The sequence below is a fragment of the Pipistrellus kuhlii genome, unplaced genomic scaffold (genome assembly GCF_014108245.1).
Source record: "Pipistrellus kuhlii isolate mPipKuh1 unplaced genomic scaffold, mPipKuh1.p scaffold_m20_p_4, whole genome shotgun sequence".
Taxonomy (NCBI): Eukaryota; Metazoa; Chordata; class Mammalia; order Chiroptera; family Vespertilionidae; genus Pipistrellus; species Pipistrellus kuhlii.
In genome coordinates, this window is record NW_023425540.1 from 55353817 (window position 1) to 55381668 (window position 27852).

At 43.2% G+C, this 27852-nt stretch overlaps 1 protein-coding gene across 4 annotated transcripts in view; it reads right to left on the bottom strand.

Annotated features, from left to right (window-relative positions):
• Positions 1 to 338: 338 nt before the first annotated feature.
• Positions 339 to 27852, bottom strand: part of EFNA5 (ephrin A5) — a 275330-nt gene continuing 247816 nt past the window's right edge. Inside the window, exons 4-6 of one of the 4 annotated variants that reach the window (XM_036411254.2) lie at positions 10447 to 10512; positions 9970 to 10050; positions 339 to 594 (exon numbers count right to left, since the gene is read on the bottom strand). In XM_036411254.2, the coding sequence (XP_036267147.1) occupies positions 440 to 594; positions 9970 to 10050; positions 10447 to 10512 (302 nt within the window). In that variant the 3' untranslated portion in view covers positions 339 to 439. The other 3 variants (XM_036411255.2, XM_036411257.2, XM_036411258.2) reach the window with 3 other exon arrangements.

Sequence of the window (27852 nt, forward strand, 5' to 3'; positions counted from 1 at the left end):
TGTTCAAATTGTGTTTATAGCAATGTCATCATCAGAGACAAAAAGTCACATCACCCAGATGCAAAATGGGCGTGAGAGTACCCAGCAAGAGCAATATTCAGAAAAATCAAGCAAATAAGTTATACAACCCTGTCAGTTATTGGCCAAGGTGTGACTTGCCCAAGGCCACACAGTGGTCAGTTAATTCTTTCTGGATAGTAAGAATTGTGGCTTTGGGTTATACTGAAGGGATTATTACTACAATGGTAATTTTATCTCTTTCAGAAGTTTAAGATATTTGCTGGGGGAAAAAGCTTATTATGTCTTTTTCTTTATGGGGTGAAAAAATATAGGCAAAGTAAAAGAACATACTTTATAATTAGCTCGGGGACTTCATAGTCATTATAGGATGCAGAGCTTGTCATATTTTAAGGCTCAAGTACAGAAAAAGGCTGGAATCTCACCATTTTCTCCTCAGAACACCCGGACTGGGCCGAGCTACGGGGCCATTTCTAACCCTGCATTTCTCTGAACTTCTCAGGCCTTCTCTGGTGCGTGTCCTGCCTCTTTCCTGTCCACACGGATTTTGAAAAATGAGCGGAATAAAAGTAGCCCCTGAAATAAAGGTGTCATTCAAGGAACAAAGAAGTAGAAGGAGGGCTCCAATTAAAATGATGAAAATCTTTCATTTTTATTTAGGTATACTAGTATGGACACGTGTATATACAAATACAGATCATATGGGGGTTTTTATGTGGGGTTACTTACTGATTTACTTTTACATTTTCCTTTAGGTTTGTATAATGTAAGCATTTCAAAACAGCACTGGATGGGTTGGTGCAGAGGAGCTGCGAAGCAGGCGGCACAAGCGCAGGACCACACGGGGCCGGACGTCACACCCAGACGCACACACAATGAGTGGCTTCAATGGGGTGTCAAGAGGAAGCATGGAAAGTGGATTTTGACTCATGGGTAACCTCCAACATGCCAGCATCTATTAAACTGTACAGACAATGGGGGCGAGGCCATTGTAGGGAGATTTGTCTCACATCCGAGTGGCGCGGGGGGCCAGCGCATGGGAAAAAGTCAGTGATGCCAAACCAGAGACAGACCTGCCCATTCATTCATGGTTGCGAGGGAAAATGGGACGTGGGACAACAGTATAAGCATAAGAAATAAAAGGGGGGTTGTAGGCAAATGGGGTGTTGGTGGAGGTGGTTTTCAAAACACCAGTGACCACAGCTCTGAATGGAGAGCAATGAATGGAGAGAAGGTGTTGAAACTGTTTGTCTATTTGGGAGGAATGATAAAAATGGCTGCTGCCGTTGCTAAGCACCAGAGAAAAGCAAAGTTCCTTGAGACCCACAGGTACGCTGTGCCTCTTCCTTTCACAGTGACACAGGGACACAGCCCCATTGAACCGCCCTGGAGGGACTCTGCAGCCTTTCCTGTAGCCTGGGCTGCGAGACACTGGTGAGACTCTTCGGGGTGGGGGAGAGATGAAATTGTGTGAAAATCACCAAAACAAAACCAAACCAAATACAGAGCTGTTTCCAAATTCCCTAAACTTTTCCATACCGAAATGCTGGGGTGGAAATACACACACACACACACACACACACACACACACACACACACACGCGCGCGCACTCACACACCACAGAGCTCCATCAGACCTTGAAAATTTTGAGGCCAAAATAGTGATAAAAAAAGTCATGTTGTCCCAGGTCCCCAGATGGTGGCGGCTTAAGGACCCGGCGTGCGATGACCACGGGGAGTCCTGCGTGGAGCAGCCCCTCTCCTCAGGCAAGTGAGTACGCATTGGGAGTTTGAGAGCCTCAAGGCCTGTTTTGTATCCTGAAAGACTATTGTTCTCACTTACAAAAGACATGAGAATCAAATTAATACTTTATTATCAAACACTATATACAACAGAGATTGCTAATACAGAATTTAAAGAACGCAGTTGTTTTTTTGTGGTTTTTTTTTTTTTTTGTTTTTTTTTTTAATGTTTTACTTTTCTTTCCTCTGCCACCCAAGAAAGTACAGTACAAAACAAGAGTCTAAACTAACACAAACTGTTACCTGGCCTATCACAGGATACACGGTATCCACTAAACACAGATCCTCATTTCCCTGCTTCGTGTTGCAAAGCCCTAGGCAACCAGGGGCAAAGGTCGAGGGGGTCTGACTAGCGGGCTGAGAGGCAGCGGAAGCTGCCCTTCAGGCTTTTGAATTTTTTTTTTTTTTTTTTTTTTTTTAATGAAAAGCTCCTACAAAGTTGCATCGACATTTTCCTAAGCCCCCAGAGGGTTGTCACGACACCACAAGGCCACCAGCACTTTTTGGTCGAGATGAAAACTGCCTGATATCAATCATCTTCTTGAAAACTCCGCGGCAAGCATGACCTACAGGTACATCACTTTATAGGTAGAGAAGCACACTGTCTACTGGTGTGGGTAGTCTTGCTACTTTTTTTTTTTTTTTCTTTTTAAACTTAATTTGCAGGGGCACAATGGTGAAGGGAAAGGGGTCCAATTTCACCGTGAAAAATGAAAAGAGAGCGGCAGAGAAGGGCCATGAGTAATTATTTCATCATTTGTTAGAGACAAATGCTAGGAAAACCACAGAAGTCACCATTTCTAAAATGAAATTAGCACTGCTAATGTAGTTATGACTAACTGGCATCATTACAGGATCATTTGATTTCCTTGTGGTTATAGAACATGCAGTATTATGCTGGTTCTGACTATCGATCCATTTTGGAAGGTATCTCTCTCCCTCCTAACCATATCCCACTGGACCAACAAGCCTGTAACTATTCATAAAAAGAAGTGTCATTGGACATTACTGAGAACACTGAGCAGATAAATAGTTGAAGGGGGGAAAAAAAGAATCCAATGCTGTGAACTTTTGTTGCAGGGAAATGCTGGCTGCCTCTGTGACAAGACTCGGCCACGCCACTCCCGAGAAGGCCCTGGTGCCTGGGGGGGACAGGAACGATCATATCTGCGAGGCCGATGGCCCCGCTCATCGGTTTCCAGGGCACATCCCCCCAAAGAAGATCAGGTAAGCCCACGTTCCATGTCAACACGTGCACAGCTCCCCGGCGAGTAGTGCCTTTAGAGCTGCCTTCCCGCACATTCTTCTCTAGTTCAGAACTCCTCCTGATGCTTACCGAGTTCCCATTCACGAAATCAGTCCCTAAGAAGACCCCTCTCTTTCTCTTTTGAACACATTCTAAAAAATCACTTATTTTGCTGGAATTCTTCCAATTGTTCACATCTCACATGTTCATCACATATATTTTTTGTTTTGTTTTCGAAAGGCATGTTTTCTGTTGGTGTGTCGTGCAATAGCAGAAAAGGCAAGGTTTCTTTCCCCTTGGTCTGCCGCTCTTCCCTGTCCGGGCTTCCCAGTTCAGAGTCTGTGCCGGCCTCACCAGTGGGAACCCCCAAGGCGTGCGCTTCCTGGTAGCTAAGGGGAATCATTCCTTGCTGGCCATGCTGAGATTCCTTACATAGACAGGGTCATCCTGCACCTCCTTCCGCCCCACCCCCACAAGGAAACAAGATAGCCTCCATATTTCTAAAAGAATCAAGGGATACCACTTTTTTTCCTCTCACAAGTTTAAATAGGACAAGCATATACACTCTCAGCATAAAGTATATCTAAATAATGTATTTTCTATTCTAGTGGATTTTTTAAAAAAATATTTTGTTAAAGTCTTTGGGACTCCACCTTGTTTATCTCCCACGGATAAACACACGTTCCCCCTATGCTTTCAGGCTGTGTCAGAAAGGGAAAGAATTATAAAATCAACACTTGAATTTCTTTTTTTTTTATTATTCCACACTTTGGAATTCTTATTCCCAATTTCCCTTTAGCCCTCCCAGGTCATGCTGACTGACTCTCGGGTGCCAGGGGCGTGTGTCCGAGCCCCGTGGTCACTGAGGGTGGAGCAGAACGGGGGCGCTAGGGCGGGAGTCGGGGAAAGGCCACGGCACAGCTGGTGCTCCAGCAAAGCCAACCCACCGCTCCTCCGGCCACGGACACGCGTTCCTGGGTACGCAGTGTGGCCCCAGAGGAGGATTCAAAGCTATTCCGTGATGCACTCAGCAACCCTGGCTTGTCAGCCTTGGGGAAGGTCACTTTAGTCATAAAAATGCCTCTTTGAATTTCCTTTAAAAACAAAAATAGTTGTAGCACCATGGTGATCTGTAGTCAGAGGGAAAAATAATCCGGTGTATACCGCCCAGTCACCGAAAAAATTAAGAGGCACTCATACATACACACCCCCACCGAACCTGTTTCCTCTGATGTCACTCGCACTTGCTCTGTGCTAGCATTCCCACTCCCTACCCACTGCCTAGGGGAGGAAAAATAGGCTTCTTTTATGGAGCACACATTTTGCTGTCAAGACAGTCATCTAAAAAAAAAAAAAAAAAGTGTCAACCTTTTAGAAGCCTGTTCATTTACACACCCTAGAGGAAATAGTGTAATATTATATCTGTCCTTAATACCTCCCCTCTGGACTTGACATGACGGCCTGCACGGTTCTCTTACAGTCCTGGATGAAAAGGCATAAATATTGGATGGGAGGGGAGAGCCCTCCTGGGCCTCGCCATCCCTGGCTGCATCTGCCACTCTTCTTCCTCGTCCACATGCTGCTGACACGGGGCCCTGAAGAAAGGGCGCGCTTACGGGAGCTGCTGACCACCGGTGTCGCTACGACAATTTGGCATTTTCATCTGGAGTCCGTTTAATTTGGAAGGGGTGAGAAACGGCAAGGGCAAGGGCTGGGGTGGGGGGTGAGGGAGGCGGCGGCAGCTATGTTAGCCCCCGACAGGCCCCAGGTTGTTGCTTAGAATTCAGGCTGAAAAAAAAGAAAAAAAAACACACAAACAAACAAAAATCTGACATCTGCCAAAGCAACCAATCACAAGTCCCTTCTTAGGATGAGCAGTTAGGTGGATCTCCGGTGTTCCAAGACCCCGGGGTTCTCTGTGACAGGCGACGGCAGGAGGCTGTGCTATAATGTCAAAAGCATCGCCAGGAGGAACAGTAGGATTGCCAAGAGGCGGCTGGGTATCCTGGGCGTCTGTGCCGCGTTCTCGCCACGGGATGGCTCGGCGGACTCGTGTACGGTGTCATCTGTTCGAACAGAAAGCACACGTTCCGGTGAGATCGCACGTCCTTAGCGGCTCCCTCGCAGCAGCCTGCTGTTCAGACCTTGCCACCCTCGGCAACGTGAGGTAATGAACCTCGCGCCACCCTTGACTTCCACGTCTGCATAATCACTCATTATTTACAGCAAACACAGGAGAAGCAGAGGAAATTGGACTTTCTCAGCGATATTAAGTTTCCTTAAACATTGAGGGAGTCGGGGAGGTTATGCACACACGGTATGTAACCTCTGGCACGTGAGCTCCTCCGGTGAGCCGGCAGTCACACACCTCGCACAAACCTGAGGTATCGGAATGGATTTTTTTTAAACCCTGCGTGCCACGGAGAAGCAAGTAATGTATCCAGGGTGAGGGGAAGGTATGTTGGCCTATTAGTGGCTGACCAGAATGTGCTACCCATTTCCCTCATTTTTAAGCAGTTGCCTAGGATGAGTGTTGAATGCCTGGTTGTTGGAAGCCTAAGATGAATTTCCAAATATGAATAATCAAATGCCAAAACAGCATTTAAAAATAAACCATACCTAATGTCCGCTAAACCTGACCACCCCAGTGCCCACTGGTTCGCTTACAATTAGGCACCAATTATGGTGCTATTTCCATTACAAACCCGGTAGGGCCTAGGATTAAATTACTTGAACTTAACTATTTTTGCTTTTATCAGGCTGAAGCATAGCACACAAAAATGATCGGCGTGGATGCAAATGCTCCTCTACACAAAATGGATTAAGTGAGGTAAGCTCCCTTTATTTAGCTAGAAAGTGTTCTCTGAGGCTGCCTCTGACTTCCCAGAGACTTCCTGATCTGCATGATTAACAGGCTTAATGTTGAAACAGGAACTTTGCAGTAATTAGGACCCAAAGATAGACTGGGGGCTTTGTATACCTCCTTCCTTCCACTGGCCTAACTTAGGCTTTCAGACTATGTGTCCTTGGGACTAACAGTGGGGCTCTGTGGTGGCTTCTATTTTAGCACCAACACACCCTTCCTGTGGGAGCTCAGGCATTGTCACCCTGGCTTCTCTCCCCCGTGGTTGCTCTCAGTTTTGCAGACCTGAGAGGATAACCCCTAACTATCCCTGAATGGCCCAGCTCAAACCCCTTCATATACATTTTCATGCCACACGACATGCCTCAATAAGGATGCTGGTCCTTCCCTGGGTAGAGGCACACCACCTTATTATTTGTCCTAAAGTGACCCCTTTGCAAGCACCTCTTCCGATATGTCAGTGGGGGCATATCTGTTCGTCACGTTCATTCCCAATATGAACTAAGAAGTATGTTTTCTCAGCTGTGCGTCTTCTGCCCTGGAGGGCTCTTGGGTTAGCCCAGTGGTCGGCAAACTCATTAGTTAACCGAGCCAAATATCAACAGTACAACAACTGAAATTTCTTTTGAGAGCCAAATTTTTTAAACTTCAACTTCTTCTAATGCCACTTCTTCAAATAGACTCGCCCAGGTCATGGTATTTTGTGGAAGAGCCACACTCAAGGGGCCAAAGGGCCTCATGTGGCTGGCGAGCCACAGTTTGCCGACCACGGGGTTAGCCTGTCCTCGCAGATTAGCGGCTGCGCCCCTGAGTGGCTCCCCTCTCCTGGCCCTCAGCAGACCTGCAGAGAGTGGCTGTTCACTCAGGAGACTAGAAAAGGTTAGGAAGCAAGAATGGGAAGTTAAATGGATGCAGAGGAAAACATAAAGCCCCACAGCTTTTAGCCCCGTACTTGGGGACTCTCCTCTCTCAGCTTTGCGAAGGTATTCCATCTGTAGCTAACAGGAGGTAGATGTAAATAGTCTTAATAGCCCTGAAATTAAAATTCAAACCACTTAAGAGCACCAATATGGTGTCAATCAGAATAGAGTACTGCAGGTTTAATTGTGAAAATAACCTATAAACCCTGAGGATGGAGTGCTTTTTATACACCTGAAGTTACACCAGCTATGGGGTTCTTCTTCTTCCCCTTATTTTTACTAAGCTATTACCATACCCAACTCACACTTAGGTCCTCCAAGTAAGCTTGAAGGGGACCAGCCCTGCCTGTCTGTCCAGGCTGCTCAGCGAGGGCTGTCCATTGCTCCAGCCCGCAGCACAAGGCAGGGTGAGTGAGTCTGCAGGACTCAGAGGAAAGCACTTGTTTTTTCTAAAGTGAGGCAGAGGCTCCAAGTGCTTTTCAGTCCTGTTGGCAGGTACCCTCTTGCTCTCACAGGGAAAGTCTGTGCCTGTGGGCCTCACGGTTCTCCCTGCAACAGGCTGGTCCTGGCTCGGGAGTCTACAAAGCATGCTTCCGTTAAACCGGGGCCTCGCTGTTGGGAGAGCCCGTGGCGCCCGAGAAGCAGAAAGAGAAACCTGCTGCCATGTGGGGAAATCAGAACAATTTTAGAATCCCATGAGGGAATTCATAAGCACAAGCTACCTCAATGGCAACTACCCCCAGAGTAAACATGAGTTTCTAACACTCGCAACAGCGCCTGCGGCTTGGAGGAAGAAAACATTCCCCTTCAGCAGCCAAATCTTGCTTCCAGAATAGGATTCCACCACACGAGGACACCCAGTTAACCTAGCGATAATTTGGAGCGTATTATGTGGCACATATCTGCCCTGAGATCATCCTGCATCCCTGATGATAGGAAACTGGCAGGCAGAGGGTGCAAGCAAACATCAAACACAACACATTCCGGAGACAGGTGAATTAGTACATGTTGCTGAGAGCATGCAGTGGAGTCCTTCCAGGCCTACCCTCAGCCCTTCAGCACCATGCTGCCAGGCTGCAAGTCCGACTGAATTTTCTAAAGAACAAGGAGAAGTGCTCAAACTATGATTTATACAGCCAGGGGTGGTAGGGCAACTTTGTCTTGCTTTTTCTGTGAAGATGCTCACCAGAAGGCCCAAGCACAGCCATGGCTAACGCAGGAGCTTTTCCGGCAGGTACACTCCCCTCCCACTCTCCCCTTGACTCCGTTCTATAGCTCCCATCAGCTATGTGTGCACTGAGTAGGGGGCAATCACGAGCTTTTAAATGCTCAGTAGAAAAGAGCCTGCTTCCTAAAAGACAGGGAAACATGCTCACATATGAGCACATCCCAATATATCGCCTTTTCCTGTGACCTCTTCAGTAGCAGAGAAAAACATACTCTCTGTTATATTTCTAAACAGCCTCTAACTTTCTTGCTAGGCAATGGAATTTACCTGGAAAAAGAATATTGGAAAGATAAGTCTACATTTGTTAACAGCATGCATCGGGAAATCATCATCCAGGGTAAGTTACGTTGATAACATGCCTAACTTTGCCAGTCATTCTATGCATGACATTAGCAAAGCCAGGAGAGGGTCCTATTCTTTTCTATTGACATTGGCATGAGAGATGAGAAAAGCCTGGATCTGTCTCTAACTATGTGACCTGGGCAAGTCTCAGTTATGAAAGGAAAAGTGTAACTAGGGTCCTTCCAGGGGATCCCATACAACTCACAGATCCTACCATGGCCTGGGTCCTCCAGCTTGTGAGGAGTCTGGTGCCTTGAAAAGCCACAGAGATGCTTCCAGATTTCCAGGACACAATTAAAACGTCTCCCCTTATTCCTTGCAACTTTTCTAAAGTGGCTAACCGATCCCTAGGGAGCCACCAGGGCCTCTGAGAGCTTATTGTGCACACCTCTCATTTGTGCTCTGGGTAAGACGCCTGCCTTAGAAATACAAGAATGTTTGGGGAAAAAACCTAACTCCGCCTGGCAGTTATAATGTGAAAGCTATTGTATGTCCTGAGGCACCACATTTACTCAGGCTAAGTTTCCCTAAGGCTCATTGACTGCGTATCCCAGTAATAATGCTCAAAGGATAATTTCTAGGACAATAAGAAAGAAGTCCTACTGCAAATAGACAAAAGAAAGTATCTGTTTACAAAAGTGGGGGGTGGAACTCACATCTTTGTGTAGAGGAAATAACTTTATTTCCCTTAAGCTGTGAGGTCATTACAGGAGACCAGAGGAAGGCGAGCAACGGGACACTGAGGCACATTCCTCACAATCAGCCTAGATGTGCATTAAATAGCCCGATTGAATTTATAACCAAATGAACATTTTACATTATCTCCAGTATAAATGCTTCAATGAGTGTTTTTGTGGGTATTTCTTTTTCTGCAATGATGGGAAAGTTTGGGTGTGTAGAAGTTAGTAATAGAGAAAAAATAGATTTAGATTTATTTTGTCTTATTAATCAAGGACCACATTTAGCTCGCTAGACAAATACATTTGTGGTATTAGGAGGCAACATGATTATACTTCTCCAAATCCCTGACTATTAATAATCGCACAAATAATACTTGAAATCTAAAGTTCTTTTGATCACTTTAGTGATGCATGTGAATTTCCAGAGAAAATTAAGGTATGTTGAATTAGTTACTGCTAATTTTATACGCAGATTTGGACGTAATGTATAAGAAAATTTGATAAGCATGTACAATAGAAATGCTTTTGTCTTACGTAAAAACAGATCCATTAATATTCAGGGTGACTCACCAGCATGCTCGGAGGAGATGGTAAAAAGTAGTGAGGTTTTAGCATTCTGATGGGGCTGTACATTAGGATACCGTGTTATAGCAAACCCATGTCCAAAAAAAGGTCATTTTATCTACCATGCACTACACAGAGATAGTGGAGGGATGAAGTAGAATATAAGTAATATTAGCATTGCTAGCAATGAGCAAAAAGCAGAGCAACTCTAACATGCAAACATGCAGAGAGGAAGAAAGGAAAATAAAAGTACTGAAGCACCAGAGAGATGCATTGGTTAAAAGAGATTCTCTAAGCATACTAACCTGCTGGTTCTAATGAATTTTCTACTTTGTCGTTAACATCGAAAACACGATCATGAACACCTATAGTTTTCATACAGCTATCTATAACAAAAATAGAGATAACAGCCAAATATGTTAGTGCAGACACCCTTAAACTCCCGTTTCTTTCTTTCTCTCTAATTTTGTTTCCTTTTATTTATGCAGATTGTTTTACAATCAACGGCATGTATCAAGATGCCAATATTGTTCCCATTTGCTGTGCACATACAACAGTCTAAGAAACAACAAGTTAGCAACTGCTGTGTACTTAAAAAATAAAAGCATCATGAAGAATGATGAGAAAAAATCTGATGAAAACTAAAACATGAATGTTGATATACAAAACAGATACCACACAAGAGATTTAACAGTAAAAAAAGTGTTACCGCTGTGAACCAGACCACACAATCAAGCATGCGCAGTGAAGCCGCCCTCTGAAGCTCATTCGAGGGAACTTACTTGTTGGTCTCACAAAGACTTTGAGCTTTAGACAGGACCTTCTTCCATTGTCTGGGATGGCAGAGGCTGCGGACAAGACAGGAAGAGAGAAGACAACAGATGATTACTCTTCATTTTCAAATCAATCAATTCTTTCCCGAATAAACGGAGCGAACTCTTAATTCTTCCCAGAAGTTAAAACAAAAATACTTTGCAGATTGGCACAGAGTCTTACAGAAGGAGCTACTTTCCTACCCCTGTGTTCTCTTCTCAACATGATGAATCATGCAAGAATGTTGGTCATCTACAGAAAATGCTTTGGATTTTTATTTCAAAGGCTCTTCCATTTAACTTGATCTGTTATCAATTTTCTCTAAAATAAGAAGATAATGTTTGAGCCCTCCCGCTTTCACAGAGCTCCGCCTCCTCCCCCCCTGCAGGACCAGGGCCCAGCAGAGCCCACGGTGAACGTGCTGGCACAAACCAACTACAGATAGTTACTGAGGGCAACTGAACCACGACCTGCCTCTGCTGCGGAAAGCAAAGCTTTGTCTGTCCTGAAAGCCGGTCTGTCAGTGCTTTGCAGGTAATTCAATTAGAGGGTCTGCTCAGAGCTTGGCTCCGAGTCCTCTATGACTAAGCCGAGCCCAGCCACTTCCATCACGCCATGATAAGTACAATATGCTATTGAGACGGCGTTATGCGATGGCACGTTTATTTTAAAAAATGTGCCACAGAGAAGGATGGAATTAATAAAGCGGGCTTACTGAAACATGACAACATGTTTCAGGTTATAAGTCACTGGAGGAAGAAACTTTCCTCTCCTCCTCAGGACAATAAGACCGTAACCTCTCCCCGCATTTGAAAGATTATCTCCCCTCGGCATGCACGGGGTAATGTCAAAGGGATCTATCTCCGAGGCGGGAGGACCCGGAACCATCACATGTGTTTACTGTGCATTCTAGAAATGACAGAAATGACAGAAATGAGCGCTGCATACTTTCCTCCCTGTGTGCTTGCTTCAAGTGGTTTCTTTGTTCAGAGCAGATGACATCAATCAAAGCACACATGGCTAACAATGCGTCTGGCGATGCCCTCAGTGACGGAGACGGCTGGTGTGGGGTGTGCCTTCTCCCTCCTTGATTTTTACCCTTTGCTATGCTTCCTCGGGGGTGGGAGGGGGGGTTAGTTTCAAGCAACTCAGCCCAGAAAACGAAAATGTTTATGTTGAAGGCGAGAGGATTGAAGATGCAAAATTTCAAACTAATTTTACACGAACCTCTTCCTGTAATTCCAGATCCCCATCCTAGAGGAGAACTAACAAAATCACTACCTAACAGACATCAAGCTGCAAAGAATCCGAGCATCGCTCTTTGATACCTGCAGAAAACTCTTACTTACTTCTAAGACAAAGGTAAAAAATAAAATGTTTTCGGCCCTTCCCATCTCCCACGTTTGTTCCCTCTGACAAGCAGTTAAGAAGTGTTAACAGCTGGCTTTGCTGCAGGCTTTCATTAAATCAAAGTCGGAAAAACTCCCTCTACTGACATTTACAGTAACTAGTGTGTTATTTAGGGCACAATATTTGCTCTCTGTGGTTTGATCCAGGAAATGGTGTCCTTCCTGTGGACCCCAACTGCAAATGTGCATCACAAATACAGTCCCCGTAGGTGACCCCAGGTCATTAGGAAAACCGTGGCTTCTTGAGACTGTTGACGTGAAAAAGTGACGCCAGGACGCTAAGCTGCTGCTGTATGGATTTGTTTAGTGGGGGGGACGTCTTGGAATTAATTAGTACAGGTCTTTCAGATTTAGATGTAGGAGAAATCCTATAAATACAGGACAAAAAAAAAAATCACTAGTAATTAAACAGCAACCAAGGATAAGCTGTCCGGGAGAAAAACGGAAGAGAGCTCTCCCAGCAGCCCTCAAAGAGGGTCAAGATGAGTTACATTGGTCTGTAAATGAACCCTTTGCACTCCGCTGTCCCCTCTCAGGGGACATCGGAATTCTAGCATATCACTCAGATGTCCCCTCTCAGGGGGGACATTGCAGTTTATTAGTGATTACAGGGAATTGAGTTAATTCAACGCACGTGTCCACCCCAAAGTAGCGTCGAGTAGCTGGTAGCCAATGTCCAGAATGGTTCGGAGTGCAAAGGGTTAAGAATGTAAAATGCACTTCTATTTAATACAAAATAAAACCTCTCTTTCCCATCAAACTTCTCCATTAGTTCCTCATCGCCTCCCTGAAACCAGAAAGGCTGTAAGGATAATGTGACTGACACCCCATGGCACTGCCAGCCTCTGATCCTTAGGGAAAAAAGTCTGAACCAAGAGTATAAACACATACTGTGAATACACAATGCAGAGTACACGAAGTCAATTGACGCTACAATCTCTGTCCTGAGCTCCTAAAGCAAACCCTTAGCCCTTAGAGCCTACCTCAGTGGGTGAGCCTTGCTCAGTCAGTTTAACTAGGGTTCCTTATTTACCATACTGAAATCCAAAAAGCGTAAAAACCTCCCTCCATATATTGGCAAAACACTCTTTTAAGCTTTGCATTAAAAAATGAGTGGCTTTCTTCCATGTTATTTTCCAGATTTCTTAACCATTGGCTGACCAATGTGACATGCCTTTATATAATTTATAAATAGATTATGTTAATAGAACTTGAAGCTATATCATTTATAACAAGTAATATATTAGTAGTACTTGAAGCTATATCATTTTATCATTTATAAATATATATTAGTAATATATTGTAGTATTTGAAACAGTAAGATAATATCAAAGTACTAGTCACTAATAAAAAGCCAAAGATTGAGCATAAAAAACACAATAGAGGAATTGAAAATGTAATATTCATACAATAAATTACAAAGAAAATCCTCTCTATCAATTATGAGGGAAAAAAATTGAAGTTGGACGTGAGGGAGTAAAAAAACTTAAACAGGCAACATTTTTTGTCAGGAGGTAGCTTTTAATCCCTATGATTTTAGAGATATTTTATTATATATTTTTTTAATCTTCACCTGAGGGTATTTTTCCACTTATTTTTAGAGGGAAAGACAAATATCAACATGAGGGAGACACATTGATTGGTAAGGAGAAGCCTGCAACCAAGGGACATGTTCTTAACTGGAATCGAAGCTGGGGCTCTTCAGTCCACAGGCTGGCTCTCTATTCACTGAGCCAAATCGGCTGGGGCTAGAAACATCACCTTATAATGACCAACATTATCTTTGTTAGATAAGACAAAATTTATGTTCTCATGCTGCTTTCCCTAGAAATTTAATAGTGAATAATTACCAATATATATTACTGCAGCTCCATCCATCTATCCAAATGCTTTTAAAATACCTACTATGTGCTAGTTTCCCTATCAGGTGCTGTGGAAGCAAAGGTATGTAAGACGAAACTCCCTATCCTTGTGCTGTGCTTATTCCATCTGGGGCCATAAATATGAACCACAGTGTAGGCACCAGGCAGAATCCCTGTAGTAACTGAGGCTTGCATGTACTGCCAGCATGGCTTTGGGAAGGGAGTTAGCTTTGTCTGGGAAGATGAGGGTGTCCCAGACATGTGCGTCAGAGGAAAACTCATCAAGGCTTCACAGATCCCCCGGAAGCTGACCAATGGCCACTGAATTGTTCCCAGGTTCCCAAATGGAAGGTTTAGTAACCAAGATGAGGTATTGACAGGTGAAGAAAACCTAGGCCTGAACTCTCCCTATAAAGATACACGGACTGTTCTAATGGAATTTGCCAAATTAAAAAGAAGTTCAACTCTTGTCTTACACATTTGTCGCATAATCCCAAGCCCTATCAAGTACTCAGTTTACTGCCAAAAATGTACACTAGGAGTCAGGAAGCTGAGAATAGGGGGGTGGGGACCATTCAACACACACAACCTCCCACTCCATGATCTTAATGGCAACTGTATAACAATCAAACCACTGGGCCCCTTCCCCCTGGTGACCTGCAGGGTACCACTGAAAACCTTATAGCACACAGTGAAGCAGGACCTGGGCCCTCTGCCTCTGTGTCCACAGCATCATGGTAATAAGGCACGAGGGCTGCTTATCTTCACTCTCTCCCGTGACCTCAGCCAGGGGCTCTGCGTTCAGCCTTTCCTGCAAACCTGTCTCCTGGGGCTCAGGTGAGTACTGCTCAGCACTTACCAGCCAATTTGACACATAAAAGGATCATACTCAATGCCCTCCAATCAGTACTCCCAAAAGCTGCATTCAGCACTGCACATGTATGGGATATTCACGTCCCAATTCACTAGGCCTCTGCGTCTGATGCCGTGAGAGAATATGGGCATCGAGCTTGTGGTCAGTAGCTTCTGACCTGGCCGCCATGACCCCCACCTCCTTTTATGCCACTGCCGAGTATTCACCTCCCCGGAGAGTTGGCTGGATCTAGTTTCTTGCCTTCTTAATGAGCAGTACACAGCAAAAAATAATGGGATGTCACTTCTGTGATTATGTTGCAAAGAACTGTGACTCACACTCTCTCTCTCTCTCTCTCTCGTACTCAGGAAACAACGTGACATAATGTGAGATTCTTGATGGAGCAGCCCACACAGCAATAAATGGATGCTTTAGTGCAACAACCCACAAGGAACAGAGTCCAATCTCAGCCAATCTCGTGAGTGCGCTGGAATGAGGGGTCCTTAGCTGAGTGGTGAGCAGACTTGCCTGTGAGAGATGCAGACCCAGAGTACCCAGCTAAATTGCTCCTGGATTTCTCACCCACAGAAAACTGAAAAAAGTAAACGTTGGCTTAGCCACAAATTGTGGAGTAACATGTTTCTCAACAGCTAACTGATTCCAGGCAATCAGAGGCTTCCTACAGCTGCCTTGCGACCTAAAGACGAAGACACCGGTGTGTGCTCTGCTCCAGGCCCGCCTGGCCCTTGCTCAGAGAGCAGGTTCCTCCTCGTGGTGCTGCCTTGTCTAAACAACTTCTCAAGCTCCTGGTACAAGTTCCCTGAAAACAGGCCTCTGAGAGTGGTAATTATAAACTGCTGTTGAAGGAACACTACAAGATCTATCTTATTTGTTTTCCCTCCAGCATTTAAAAACTGTTTTTCATTTTCCATCCCATGCCACTTAGTTTGTTTTTGCTAATGTAGCCAACCTGTGTTGTTCCTTGCAATTAACATGATGTCTCACGTTAAATCCAAATTGCTGGGTAAACCTACATGATCTTTGATACAAAATGTAAACGTAAATCATAAGAATGCTTTCCCTCAAACACGAGAAATAGAATGTAAAGGTAGGCTTAAAAAATACCTGAAATAAAGTTAAAAGTTCTCTTCATAAATCAAAAAATTCCTATGTTATCTTTTAAACAGGCTATCAAATTAATACAAACAGATGAGATTTCAAGCAACTCAAAAATAATCAAGGTAGCAACCTTCTCCAACACAGACCGGAAGTTTAGCAAGAGGGGGTGAGACTCTCATACATTCTTACATGTTTAGGCCCGATACTGTACTCATTAGTCAACTTTAACATCTCTGCCTAACCTTATCATCCTCAAGTCTTAATTCCAAACCCTGCTCCTTTTCTGTGCCCCTTGTCATGTTGGGTACTTTGAGAAGTTTTATTTTTAAGAACAGTCAGCTGTTCCTCCTCCTCCTGCTTATGTGCAGAAGCATTAAAAATGCAGTTTTCCATTATGTTTGCCGCAGGCTATATTTCTCAATTTGTGCAAGTCAAAGGAAACGATAGGCTATTAGTTGTTAGCACAACCCAGTTTTTCCTCTGTAGGTTTTCATGTGGTTTAACATACAACACAGATATGTGCAAATTAGGTGATATGATTAAGCATTCATATTCCTTTCATAGTAAATACTGAAAAAGTTAAGCCAATGCAAATACATGGTACTACTGGAAATGTCATCTAGAATATTATCCTATATACGTAATAAAAGGCTAATACGCAAGTCGACCGAACAGCAGAACAATCAGTAGCTATGATGCTCACTGACCACCTGAGGGCAGATGCTCAATGCAGAAGCTGTTCCCTGGTAGTTAGTGAGCTCAGCCAGAAGCCAGGTCCATCGCTAGCAAGTGTGGTGGCAGTGATGGTGGCGGGAGAGGCTCAACTGCCTACGCTAGTAATTGGATATCCCCCAAGTGTTCTCAGACTGTTAGAGGGTGCAGCCCCCCACCCAAGTGCATGAATTTCATGCACTGAGCCTCAATAAAATCCATTTCGTGTTTGTGGGTAGAGGGTGGGGAATAGGACAGATTAACTGAAGCCAATGAATGGCTTGGAAAATGGTTACCACACCTTCAGAAAAAGTTAGGCAAGAATACCCCAGCACCAACTTGCCATCTGCCCCTGGTAAAAAGAGCACAACACCTGTTTTCACATGAAGCACATCATCACCAGTCATGATGGATTCTATGCCCCCATTCTACCTTTTAAGATTTTAGAAGGCACATGTTTTACTAACATGCTCCTGGCCCCAGGTTTATCAAACTTGCACCCAGTGGGCACCCACAGGAGTTGGCTCCATCTGCCCAGACATTTCACCGCTTGCCGCTCGCAGCGTCTCCAGACTTCAATCACTGGCAGGTTAAGGTCAAAGTCCCAGACGTAAAGTTGGAAAATGAGGTTACTGAGTGAAGTTGGAAGCCTTGGAGAAATGTAAAATATCATGCAAATATTAGACACTTTAATATGGCTCTGGAGATGTTTCTTTAAAAAAAAAAAAGTAGGAAAGAGTGGTGTGTTTCCAGCAATACAATAGGGGTAAAATGACACACACTGCAAGCTAAAACTTGGTTACAACACGAGGGAACTGGAACAGGGACAAATAATTAGAGGAAAGTTCAAGGCAAGCAAAGTAAAATGAGTTCCAGCTGTGCAGCCTCAGACAAAAGAGAAAACAGGAGGTGCCACCAGGCACCCACTGCTCCCCTCCCCAGCTCTTTGCCCCCCTCGGGCACAGTTCTCACTGTAAATGCTAACTTGAATATTATTTAAATTTCCTACAGCTGAGCCTCAGTAGATCAATTACTTTTTCTTCACGACCTCAAATAAAAGGCTGAGGACAAGTTTTTTTCCACTGATTTGGAGGAATAAACAAATAAAGCATTATCATGCTTTTATACACATTTGTTTCAAGTGTGAGCAAACTTGTCCTTGTTTTCTAAAGCTCGGAGACAACAAACTTGTTTCTACTGCCTCCTAAATCAGCGTATGATTTGTCCCATATACTTTGATATCTAGTAAGGCAGGAGCAAAAAAAATAACCTGGATTTCAGAGAAAGCTTTTAAAATCCCCTCTATAGTTAAGGAAATTTTGAAGTCGGCTTCCATCTCAGATTCTGAACCTAGACTTGATCTCATCTTTCCATGATATCGCTGCGGGCATCCAGTCCACATAGGCAGAGAAAGCAAGGAGGTAACAGGGAGATGTCATTTTAATTGTTAATCAAACCCCCAACATGAGGAGCTTTAGTTAAGCCCCTTATTGGGTATGCTACTATTAAAAAAAAAAAAAATCACTGAACATCTTTGAACAGTTAGGAAAAAATAAGTTCCCTATAATAGGCTAGTGCTATAATCGGTTTCTGAGACCTTGGCTGGTCTGAGGCCACACTATTCAAACGACAGTCCTAGGCCAAGAAGGTCAGATGGTTCTTTTCTCTTGCTTGTGGTCATTTTGGTTAATTTCACCTGCGGCACTAGATAAGTATAATCTGACCAAACAAGACAGGTAAGCAGACTGATTGGTTTACAAAAACTCTTCTTTACCTAGAAGCCACAATAAAAACAACAGAAACAAAAACTCAGACAAAAGGCGGAATTCCTAGAATCCCTGAGAGGAACTTCACAGGCTCCTGTGCCATCATGTGACATTCTATTGGGTGGCCACGACCTGGTAAGCACAGAAAGCCATGAGTCCTATTACTCACCTGTACAGCATTAACAGAAACATGCTGTTATCATGCCTCACTAATGTAGCATGGCAGGAAATAACTAATAAGTCATTAAGGTAATACAACTCAAAGAAGCGCCTAGAAAAAAAAAAGGTAATCTTTCTTTGAATCTTTCATAATCACTTCTATCCTTCTCTTTGTTGATGAGGTGCCTTGGAAGGGACACGGTTTACTGGTCTGAGTGCATGCATGACGATGCTTTGAACGTTCACCTGTTCTCGCCTATTTTGTGCCTTTCCACCCACCTAGGCCTCGGTTTCCCTGTAAGCCTTCCCCTTTGGAAATAAATTAAGTCTGGCCTATTTTAGAGGGGCACTAGACTTTTACACTGCCCTTGGAAACTTGGTGCTGGATCCGCATAGATCCAGATGATCATGTCATGACTCGTCAGCTCCGTCAGTGCTGCTCCCTCCCCATGCAGTGTCCCTCAGCAAGCAGTCTCTAGTCTTGACTGCGGATCTGTAGGAGGGAGAGGGGATTCGGTCATGGATAATTTGGATAAAAGGGTATGGATGAGTCATCAGGAAAAATCAATGGGACAAGGGGGACAAATGTGTCCCTTCATTTTTAGCCTAAAAGAGAAAAACTAGATTCTACCCTAGGTTTTTTTGTTTTTGTTTGTTCGTTTTTGGGGGTGGGCATGAGGTTGTGGTGAAGGGGTTTAGTATGTGAGGATGTGAACTGAAGCAGGGATGAAAGAATTTGGAGAATTAGAAAAGACAATGAAAGATCCTGTCCTTTTGAAAATCATGCCAAGGTTCTGAGAGTTCTTTCTTGCATTCATTTTAAGAATGTGATCTTGCTATTGCATCAGAGAAATGCTGACCAAGGATGAGGACAGAGATGCTGCAAATAAGCAACATGGCTGGGCACGGAGAGTCGAGGCTGCCTTTGCAACTGCACAGACTTGCCCCAGCGTGGCCCTCAGTAAACCAGCCGAGGTGACACCACCCCTGCACCATGCCCATTCCTGTCGGTGGGGATGGCTCCTATTCCTGTCTTCAATGTACTTGTGCATCATATTTGCAACTATTTACACAAATCAATTATTCCTGTGGCGGTTTTTTCTTGGCCAGCAGCCCACATTCTCCCCCTGTGCCATTTCTGGTGGTAAGTATCCAGGCAGGAGTGGCCACTCCTATGAACACCAGGTCCTTTAATGGAAACCTAGAGGCCTGAACAAATTGATTTCTTTCTTTAGAAGACTACTAAGTTTTACCAAGGAAGAAGTCATTGAGGTACCAGGATTACACAACATGTTTCACACCAAAAATGCTTCCCTGGATGACGATTCTGTACAAAGTGCATACAGCTACTGTGGGCGCTGCGTACGTTCCAGTTTGCTCTCAGAGAAAACCATTTTCACCAACATCAGTGGCTGTGCAGCGCAGGCATCACCCCCGCGGAACGGCAGTCCGTGTCTTCCATCGTCTCCCCCAGCCTTTCCCTCCTTCAATCCATGCTCAGAACCAGTCCCAACAATATTCCTCCCAGAACTTCCTCCATCTCCCTCCCTTTTTTTATGTGACCTTTCCTTTGCCCCTCAAGACCTCAGCTCCTTCTGGCCACTTGCGCTATCATCTCCCATTTCCAACACAACTTTCTTCTGGCACTTACACCAATCATGTAGCCATCCCGTTTCTGCTACTAGAGTTTCAAGTTTTCTGTGGTGGGGAGCCCTGCAAGGTTCTTAGTTCTGAGCAGTCCACTGCCTTGTTCATAACATATTCAGTCAAGATTTGAAGAATGAGTCTAGAGATTAAAAACATTAGTATGGCTGTAACATGATTTGTTGACAAACGTGAACCAAAACTCAGATTTGGAATGAGAAATAAAAGAGAGGGATAGTGGTGAATGTCAAAGACTTTTTTTTTTTTTTTTTTTTTTTGATCCCCCTTTCCTGGCATATTCCTCCCCCCTCTCTGCTGCCGCCTCCTTCGGGAAGGATCTTGGAAACTGTGACCTACTAGTCCGCCAAAGCTCAAAGCAACATACAAAATTCAAGCACATTCAAATGTGTATCATTTTCATATCTGTGAGTGTGTGGTCCAGAGAGATAAGAAAAGTGAATGAAAGGAATGCGGGTATCTTTAGAGCCCAAAATATGCAGAATCCATCAAGTGATCAGCCTATGGAGGGGCTGCAAGCCCCTTGAGTAAACAGGAAAACAAAGGCAAGGGGATGCTAGGATCCGTGATCATGGGCTTCTCTAAGTTAAGTACAGAGTGAGGCTGGGGTGGTATGAGCACAGCTGCAGGTGCAGCCATCCTGGCCGAGCCTCAGTCAGAGCCTTACTCACTACCTGAGACAGTAGCCTCTTTTTGCCACAGCTGAGTTCAAAATTTAACTACAGGCCGTACGAATCAAAACCACAGAGCTGCTGTTTTTTTTGTGTGTGCGCTAAACAAGTATACTTTTAAAGTGTGGGCAAACTTCGGCCATTCAGAGTAACAGGTCAGACACGTAATTCCTACTTAAAATATATATAATGGAACAGCTGATTTACACTTAGTTTTAAAACATTGAAGAGAACAAAAATAAAACTTCATACTTTTCAGTTTAGATTCTTATGTAGCTAAGAATTCCTTAAGTACTTGGAAGGTTTTTACAGTCAAACAAGTGAAGAATTTAAAAAGGAAAGAATATATTAAATCCTTAATGGTTAAAGGAGTTTAATGAACCAAGTTTGTAGATGGAGACAATATACCTTATAATATAAAATCATAAGATGGATCAACTCATTTGAATAGACTGCATTTGACATTTGAAGGAAGAATCCTATTTTTTAATTTCTAATTTTAATAAGTCAAATATCAAATCCAAACTAACCTTTTCAATAACATTTCCTATGGACAAAACGCACCCTCTGTGCACCAGAAATTCATACTGACACTTCCCTTCATGTCATGGCTCCTGCTGCCTCCCCGAGAGGCCCCCAGGGTCACCTGCCACACCGAGAGCCGGCTCCCCTCCCCTCTCCATACGCCTGGCACCCCATCCCACTGCCTGTCTAGGGCCTCGCATCACGGGCAGTTAAAGACTTGTTTGTTGCCTGTTTTATTGCTTATTTCCCAATTACACTGTAAGCTCCAGAAGCAGAGATCACTTTTTATTATAAATGCACTGCCACGTCTCTACCACCCAACACAGGGCAAGGTGCAAAGTAGGCACACGCAGAAAAAAATGTTTTTGAAGAAATGAATACATAAACCAAGTAAACACTGAATAAGCCAGAAATATTGAGGTCTGTATATTACAAAAACTAACCAGAGACCCAGGTGTTCTAGAAACCTGAGATCTTCACCGATTGCTTTTCCCATTCTGCGAATTTTACTTTCATGTTTCCTCTTGCTGCAGGAGTTTCCATCTCTCAGACAGATGAACGTTTTGCCCACTTGATTGCTGCAGCAAACATTTTAAGAGATTTGTTTACTTTTTGATTTGTCACAAACCCTAGTTTAGCAAGCAGATAATGGACAGATGGTACCAAAATGGATAATCAAATATTGCTGAATTACAATGATCACTTTAATGTGAACTATACTCAATAAATAGATGTGTTTTTAGGAGCTTCTAGTAAAAGTCCACAGAATGGAGAAAAGGATAACCATCCTTCAAAATATGTTCCTAGTCCTTAAGAAATTTTGTGAAGCTAGCATATAAATACAGGTATCCCACTAGCCATATATTATAATAATACTGACGCCCTATTTCAGTTTTAAGAAATTATTTACATTTCAGTGCTGACTCTATGTCATGCAAATAGAAAATTTTGGGTTTTTTCCCCCCGTAACTGCACTTTGGGAAAAAAAACAAAACAAAACAAAAACAAAAAACCATTAAAAAAAAAAAAACCCCCACTCTTCTGCTTCAGTGGAAGAAAAAGTATGGACTCTTGGGTCAACTTATCTTTTTAATCAAAGAGGTCTCAGTTGAAATTGGCTTTGAGCTTGCTAATTATGAGGCTCAACAGGGGTTTTTCCTTATTTGGTGTAACTCATATTTCTAGTCATTAACCCCAGTTTTAAAAGGATTAAAAAAGTCTGAAAAGAATCAACTTAACAGTTTAAAGAATATCATTTCCCCTGTGATACACCTTTAGATACTTCAAAGTGCAAACGTCCCGCTCCCTCCCTGCTATCTAATTACCCATCTTTCCTGGTTGCCAGAGCGGTGGTAAAAAGGCACACATTCCGAACTTCCCAAGGACACAGGGCTGCAGGGAGATGAGAAACTCGTCTTTCTTTTCTTTCCTTTTTTTCCATTCTATAGGAAAATTTTACGTCAGCCTGAGTTACAAGGAAATCGGGGTTCTGAAGGGCAATCCTGCCAGCTGCTTCTCGCAGGGCCATGCCACTGGGTTCAGATGCTTTCATTCCGGTGAAAAGATCATTACCAGGCAGCGCTGGGAAGTCAGCCCTCCTGTAAGTGCGCTCCTTTGTTATGAATATGGAACAGATGGAGCCAAATCTATCTGCTCCATAGGAACAAAAACACTTACAACCCAGCTCTCTCTATTAAAGACTCTACTTAGCTCCTTTATACCGTTGGCTTTCTGTGCACTGCTGTGAGGTTTTGACTTTATAGAAAAAGGCACTTCATAAAAGCAACAGTTCTTACTCTTAAACCAAAGTGGCCTAAGAACTAAAGAAGATGAATACACAGTTTCACCCACAGGACTCCTCGGAGATATGCAGATATTCAATTAGGGGTGTGTGTGTGTGTGTGTGTGAACTCTTGCATCTATAGGAGGAAGACTGTATTAAAGTCTGGTAAATGTGTGCATTAAAACAACGGGAAAATATAGAGGAGAGAGATGAAGATGTCATATTTCTCATTATGAGGATGGCATCTAATTGCTCTGGCATAATAAAATGCCAGGATTTAATTTTGTATATGTCTATAAGGCGAGGAGGGCTGTCTCTGGGACAAAATTGATGATGGTGCACAACAAAGTCACGTGGGTAAATATAATTAGTAATTAGGATACCACAAAACAAAGGCTCCATGATGCTTCCTCACTATGAAAAATAGTAATAATCACACTCAGCATCATGCCGATTGGCTGTTATCTGAATGATGTAAAAACTGCCGTTAAAACCAACGTGGTGCTGACTGACCAGGCTGATGGACCGAAACACGACCCAGTATGCTGTTGCCAAGACAGGTGTGTTGGCAGGAAGCCAGGAGAGTCTCACAGGCTTCTGGGTGCAGATGCACCGCCGTCTATGCACCTTGCCTTGTTATTGCCAGCAGGGGAAGGCAGTGTCTGCCTTATTTCCTTGCCTTTATGCTACTGGTACATTGAAAGTCTGGTTGCCTCTTCGGAGATAATTGAAAAAAGAAATTCTGTGGTGGGATGCTTTGATTCAGGCTAAATCAAGTCTTCGGGCAGATTTCCTCCCGCCGGTGGAAGCACAGCTTGCCTGAAGTCGTAACCTTTGTGGGAGGAAAGGAACTGGCCTTGAAGCAGATCATGAAGCAGATGTTTTATGCCAAATCAGAGTCTGGGGATACGCAGGCTACTGCAAATAAGACTCTTCTTCTGTCTGTTCAATCATTTCAATTCCCTGCAGTGTGAAATATGAACTTGCCAACAAATGGCCAGCATGCTGTGCCTCCCAGCAGGGGGTGCAAAGTGCCACAGCTGTGCCAGAGACCGGAAAACTCGAGACGCGCATGACATGTTCATTAGTTCTCCTGTACAGCCAGGCCCTGAACCGGGTCATGCTCCAGAACCCACATGCAGGGCAGGAGCGGGGATTGCCGACTACACCAGGGGAGAACAGCACAATTTCCACCCATGTGAGACACAACTTGTACTCCTGCCTTGGATGACTTCAGAAGGTTAATCTTTAACACGAGAACCAAACAGCAGATCTTTTCTGGGTATCAATACGTTGAAAAATATGCCCGCCACCCAGGCCATGTGCTCACTTGGTTAGAGGGTCGTTCTGATAGGCTAAGGATGCAGGTTGATCTCCTGTCAGGGCACATCCAAGGCTCAACCAATGAATGCATAAATACATGGAACAAGAAAATCCATATCTCTCTCTCTCTCATTAATAAATAAAACTTACAAAGAAAATGAAAAAAATTCTGCCGAAGATCACAGCTTTTTCCTGACTTTATGAGCAGTAAGAAAATGAAAGTGCCCAGTCGTTGTGGCTCAGTTGTTCAAGGGTTCAATTCCTGCTCAGGCACATACCCAAGTTGTAGGTTTGATCCCCAGTCAGGGTGCCTATGGGAGCCAACTAAGCAATGTTCCTCTCTCACATCAATGTTTTTCTCTCTCTCCTTTCCTCTCTCAAATCAATAAAAATATATCCTTGGGTGAAGTTAAATAAAAAAGAAGAAAATGAAATATACTTTGAACCTCAAAACATCCAGGGGAGATTGAGATGGACTGGTGGTGAACTCATGGGAAATATATCTTGTCTTTATCAGAAAGATGCAATTGTGCAAACTGTCTGGCTCACCTGTTGCAGGCAAAGCAACACTAGCTCCTTCTAGTGCACTGGTTTTTAGTTCATCCCACACTACAGTTTTCCAATAATAAAACAGTGACTGTATCTACATTAAAGGAAAGTAAAATTAGACTAACACGTTTCAATTTGAGGTCTTTGAGCTCATTGAACACACCTCTTCACACATACCTTTATATCCACAGCCCTAGATTTAAAACATCCCATATTCAGCCCTATTGTGAGATTTTTCAAAGGTTAGTCACATGCTTTCTAGTGCCACATTCTTTCATCACGTTTTAATCATGAGCTCTGTAAGCAGAAGTCATTAGCATCTGTAAACATTTCCTTGCAGTAGTTTTTAGCAGTATATTCATTCTGTGTAGAGCTATGTTAAAAGGGAGAATAAATCTTAATGTGGGATAACAATCAAGCATTGGCATCAAAAGATAAATTAGAGGCTTGAGAAACCTCAGTGACTCCTTTATGCAATTTCTGGGAGAAAAAAAAAAAGATGTTTGAAGTTTCTCAATCTTAAAATAGCCCAGAATCATCTAGTTTATTTTAAACAATGGATGATAGGAATACTACTTAGATAATCTAAAGCATGACCTAAATCATGAGAACATGTTCAAGAAATGAAATGAGTCTGAAATAATTCATTATTTTGAAATGAGGCCAAATAAGTACACACGGTACATGCTCCAAATGGTAGACCATTATCACAACTAATGGCCAAGTTCTCATTAGTTTAGCATTTCCAAATGAATGCCGTAGTCAATAAATCTCTCGCAGAATGGTTACACATGACTGTTTTAAGGGATTAATAACAAGACCTATATTTTTATATTTTAGGATCCTTTTGGCACCCATTACTCTAGAATATTATTTCACCGCAATGTTTCTTTTTCTCTATTTAACCCGACCAAATACAAATTTGAAACATGAAATTATTTCTTAATTGATGTGGAGCTTGGTGGGAGGGAACTTCATTTCAGGATGCATAATAATATTCTTATAATAGCTTCCATTTATCTAATATTTCTATGTACCAGGCACGAAGCCAGGTTTATTAAGTTTAATCCTCAAAACAGTACTGCCAGGCAGGTATTATTATCCTCATTTCAGAGATGAGGAAACTGAGGCTTAGAGGGATAAGAAGTTACTGATGACATACACCGCCAGCATATGGCAGAACGGATATTCAAGCCCAAGTCTTTCTGATGCCAAAATTCTCCAACCTCAGTTTACGGTATAAATCATGCTTTTCTTCATGACTGCCCTACTTCAAAAATTGGTTTCATAATTTCCCAGCTCTTTAAAATCTTTCCCAAAAGAATCTTGGGGTATTTTATCTTGTAATGTAGGTATTTGAATTATAAATTTCCCCCCAAAAATGTTAAAACTTGGTAGAACTTGACTGTGTCTCTTAAGCATTCCCAGTAGGTTTCAGCAAGAAAACTGAGTGGGGGCTTTGCCTGCAGGGATATGCCCTCTACGGACTTCATCAGGAACGTGTAAAGAGAAAGTCTTTTCATACTGTAGTACTGCAACTGCCATACTCCTAAAGGCCCATATGCATCGCTGTAGGATGCTGTTTTGTTCCTGATGTTCCAAAGAGAAGACTGGGAAAATTGGCAGTGTCCTTAGTGCACACTGCCCTGTGAAAGGAGAGATTTCTCAGCTTGGCAGTGCTATGCCCGGCCTCCTGGCATCCTTTGGGATCTGGGCAGCTCTTGCCTGCTCCTGCTCCTACCTCTGTGGTGCCTTGGCCTTGGCCTGGAGAAGAAATAAATCAGCTGACAACTTTGTGGCACAACCACCAAAATGAACATGTAAAGCATAAATTCCTCTTGTCCAAAGTCCAACTGAGAGGGTTCCGTCGGGGGAGGGGCTTGCTGAGCCCAAAGCCACCTGCATATTTACACATAGACAGAGCCAATGGCTTTCCTGGAGTCTCAGAAAAAGAAAAGATGCAGCAGATTCACTAATGTTTACCTTAAATTCAATTCCATGAGCTTATTAGTAAAGTTCACCACAGACAACTTTGAATGTTTCTACTTTTTACTCTTGCAATGTAGGTATTTGATCTATAAATGCCCTATTCACCAGCACATAGAACATTTCCCTATACCACCTAGTTTCCTAAAATTTTTCCCCTTAAAGAACAGAATCCATAGGATTCCATCCGGAGAAACAAAGGATTCTGATCCACTCTGTTCAGATGGACACGAGTCCAGCGTGGTCCTGATGGAGCCTGAGGACGATCGTGTTACTCCTCTGTTCAAAAACCTCCAGGGTTCCCAGCTCCTCTCTTCCTCAGAAGGAAATCCCAGACCTTTACTATGACCCCACCCCGACCCATCACACACCTTACACACAATTACAAAGCTCCTTGTGTTCACCCTGCTCCGACCACGGGGGCACGCACCTCTCCTCACGCCCTTGCTGTTGTGTTTCCTCCACCTGGGATGCCCTTCTGCCAGATGGACACATGAGGTCCTTCCTCATTCCGTTTAATTCCCTCCTCATGTGTTAGCAGGCGAGAAAGGCCTTTCCTGTGCTTGCTCTCTGCTCTCTCTCTTCTCTCTCTCTCTCATATATATATATATATATATATATATATATATATATATCATATATATGTAAATTGATCACCCTATGTTATATATAATTATACAGAGTACCCTATATGTATACTTTTAAGTATATTTCTATATTATATATATAATATATAAATATATAAAATAGCAATTTCCTTACCGTTATATTCTCTAGTCTCCCTACTGTTTCATTTTTTTTCCATCATAGCATTTACCAACTACCTGACAATATTTCATATTTATTTATATGTTTGTTTATCCCCCACCCCAGCCCTGTTATCCCAGAAGAGTGTAGGTTTTATTAAAGCCTGACTTTTGCTTACTTTTTTCTCTACTATATTCAAAGAGTCTAAAATACTATCTGGCCAGCAGTATGTACTCAGTAAACATCTGTT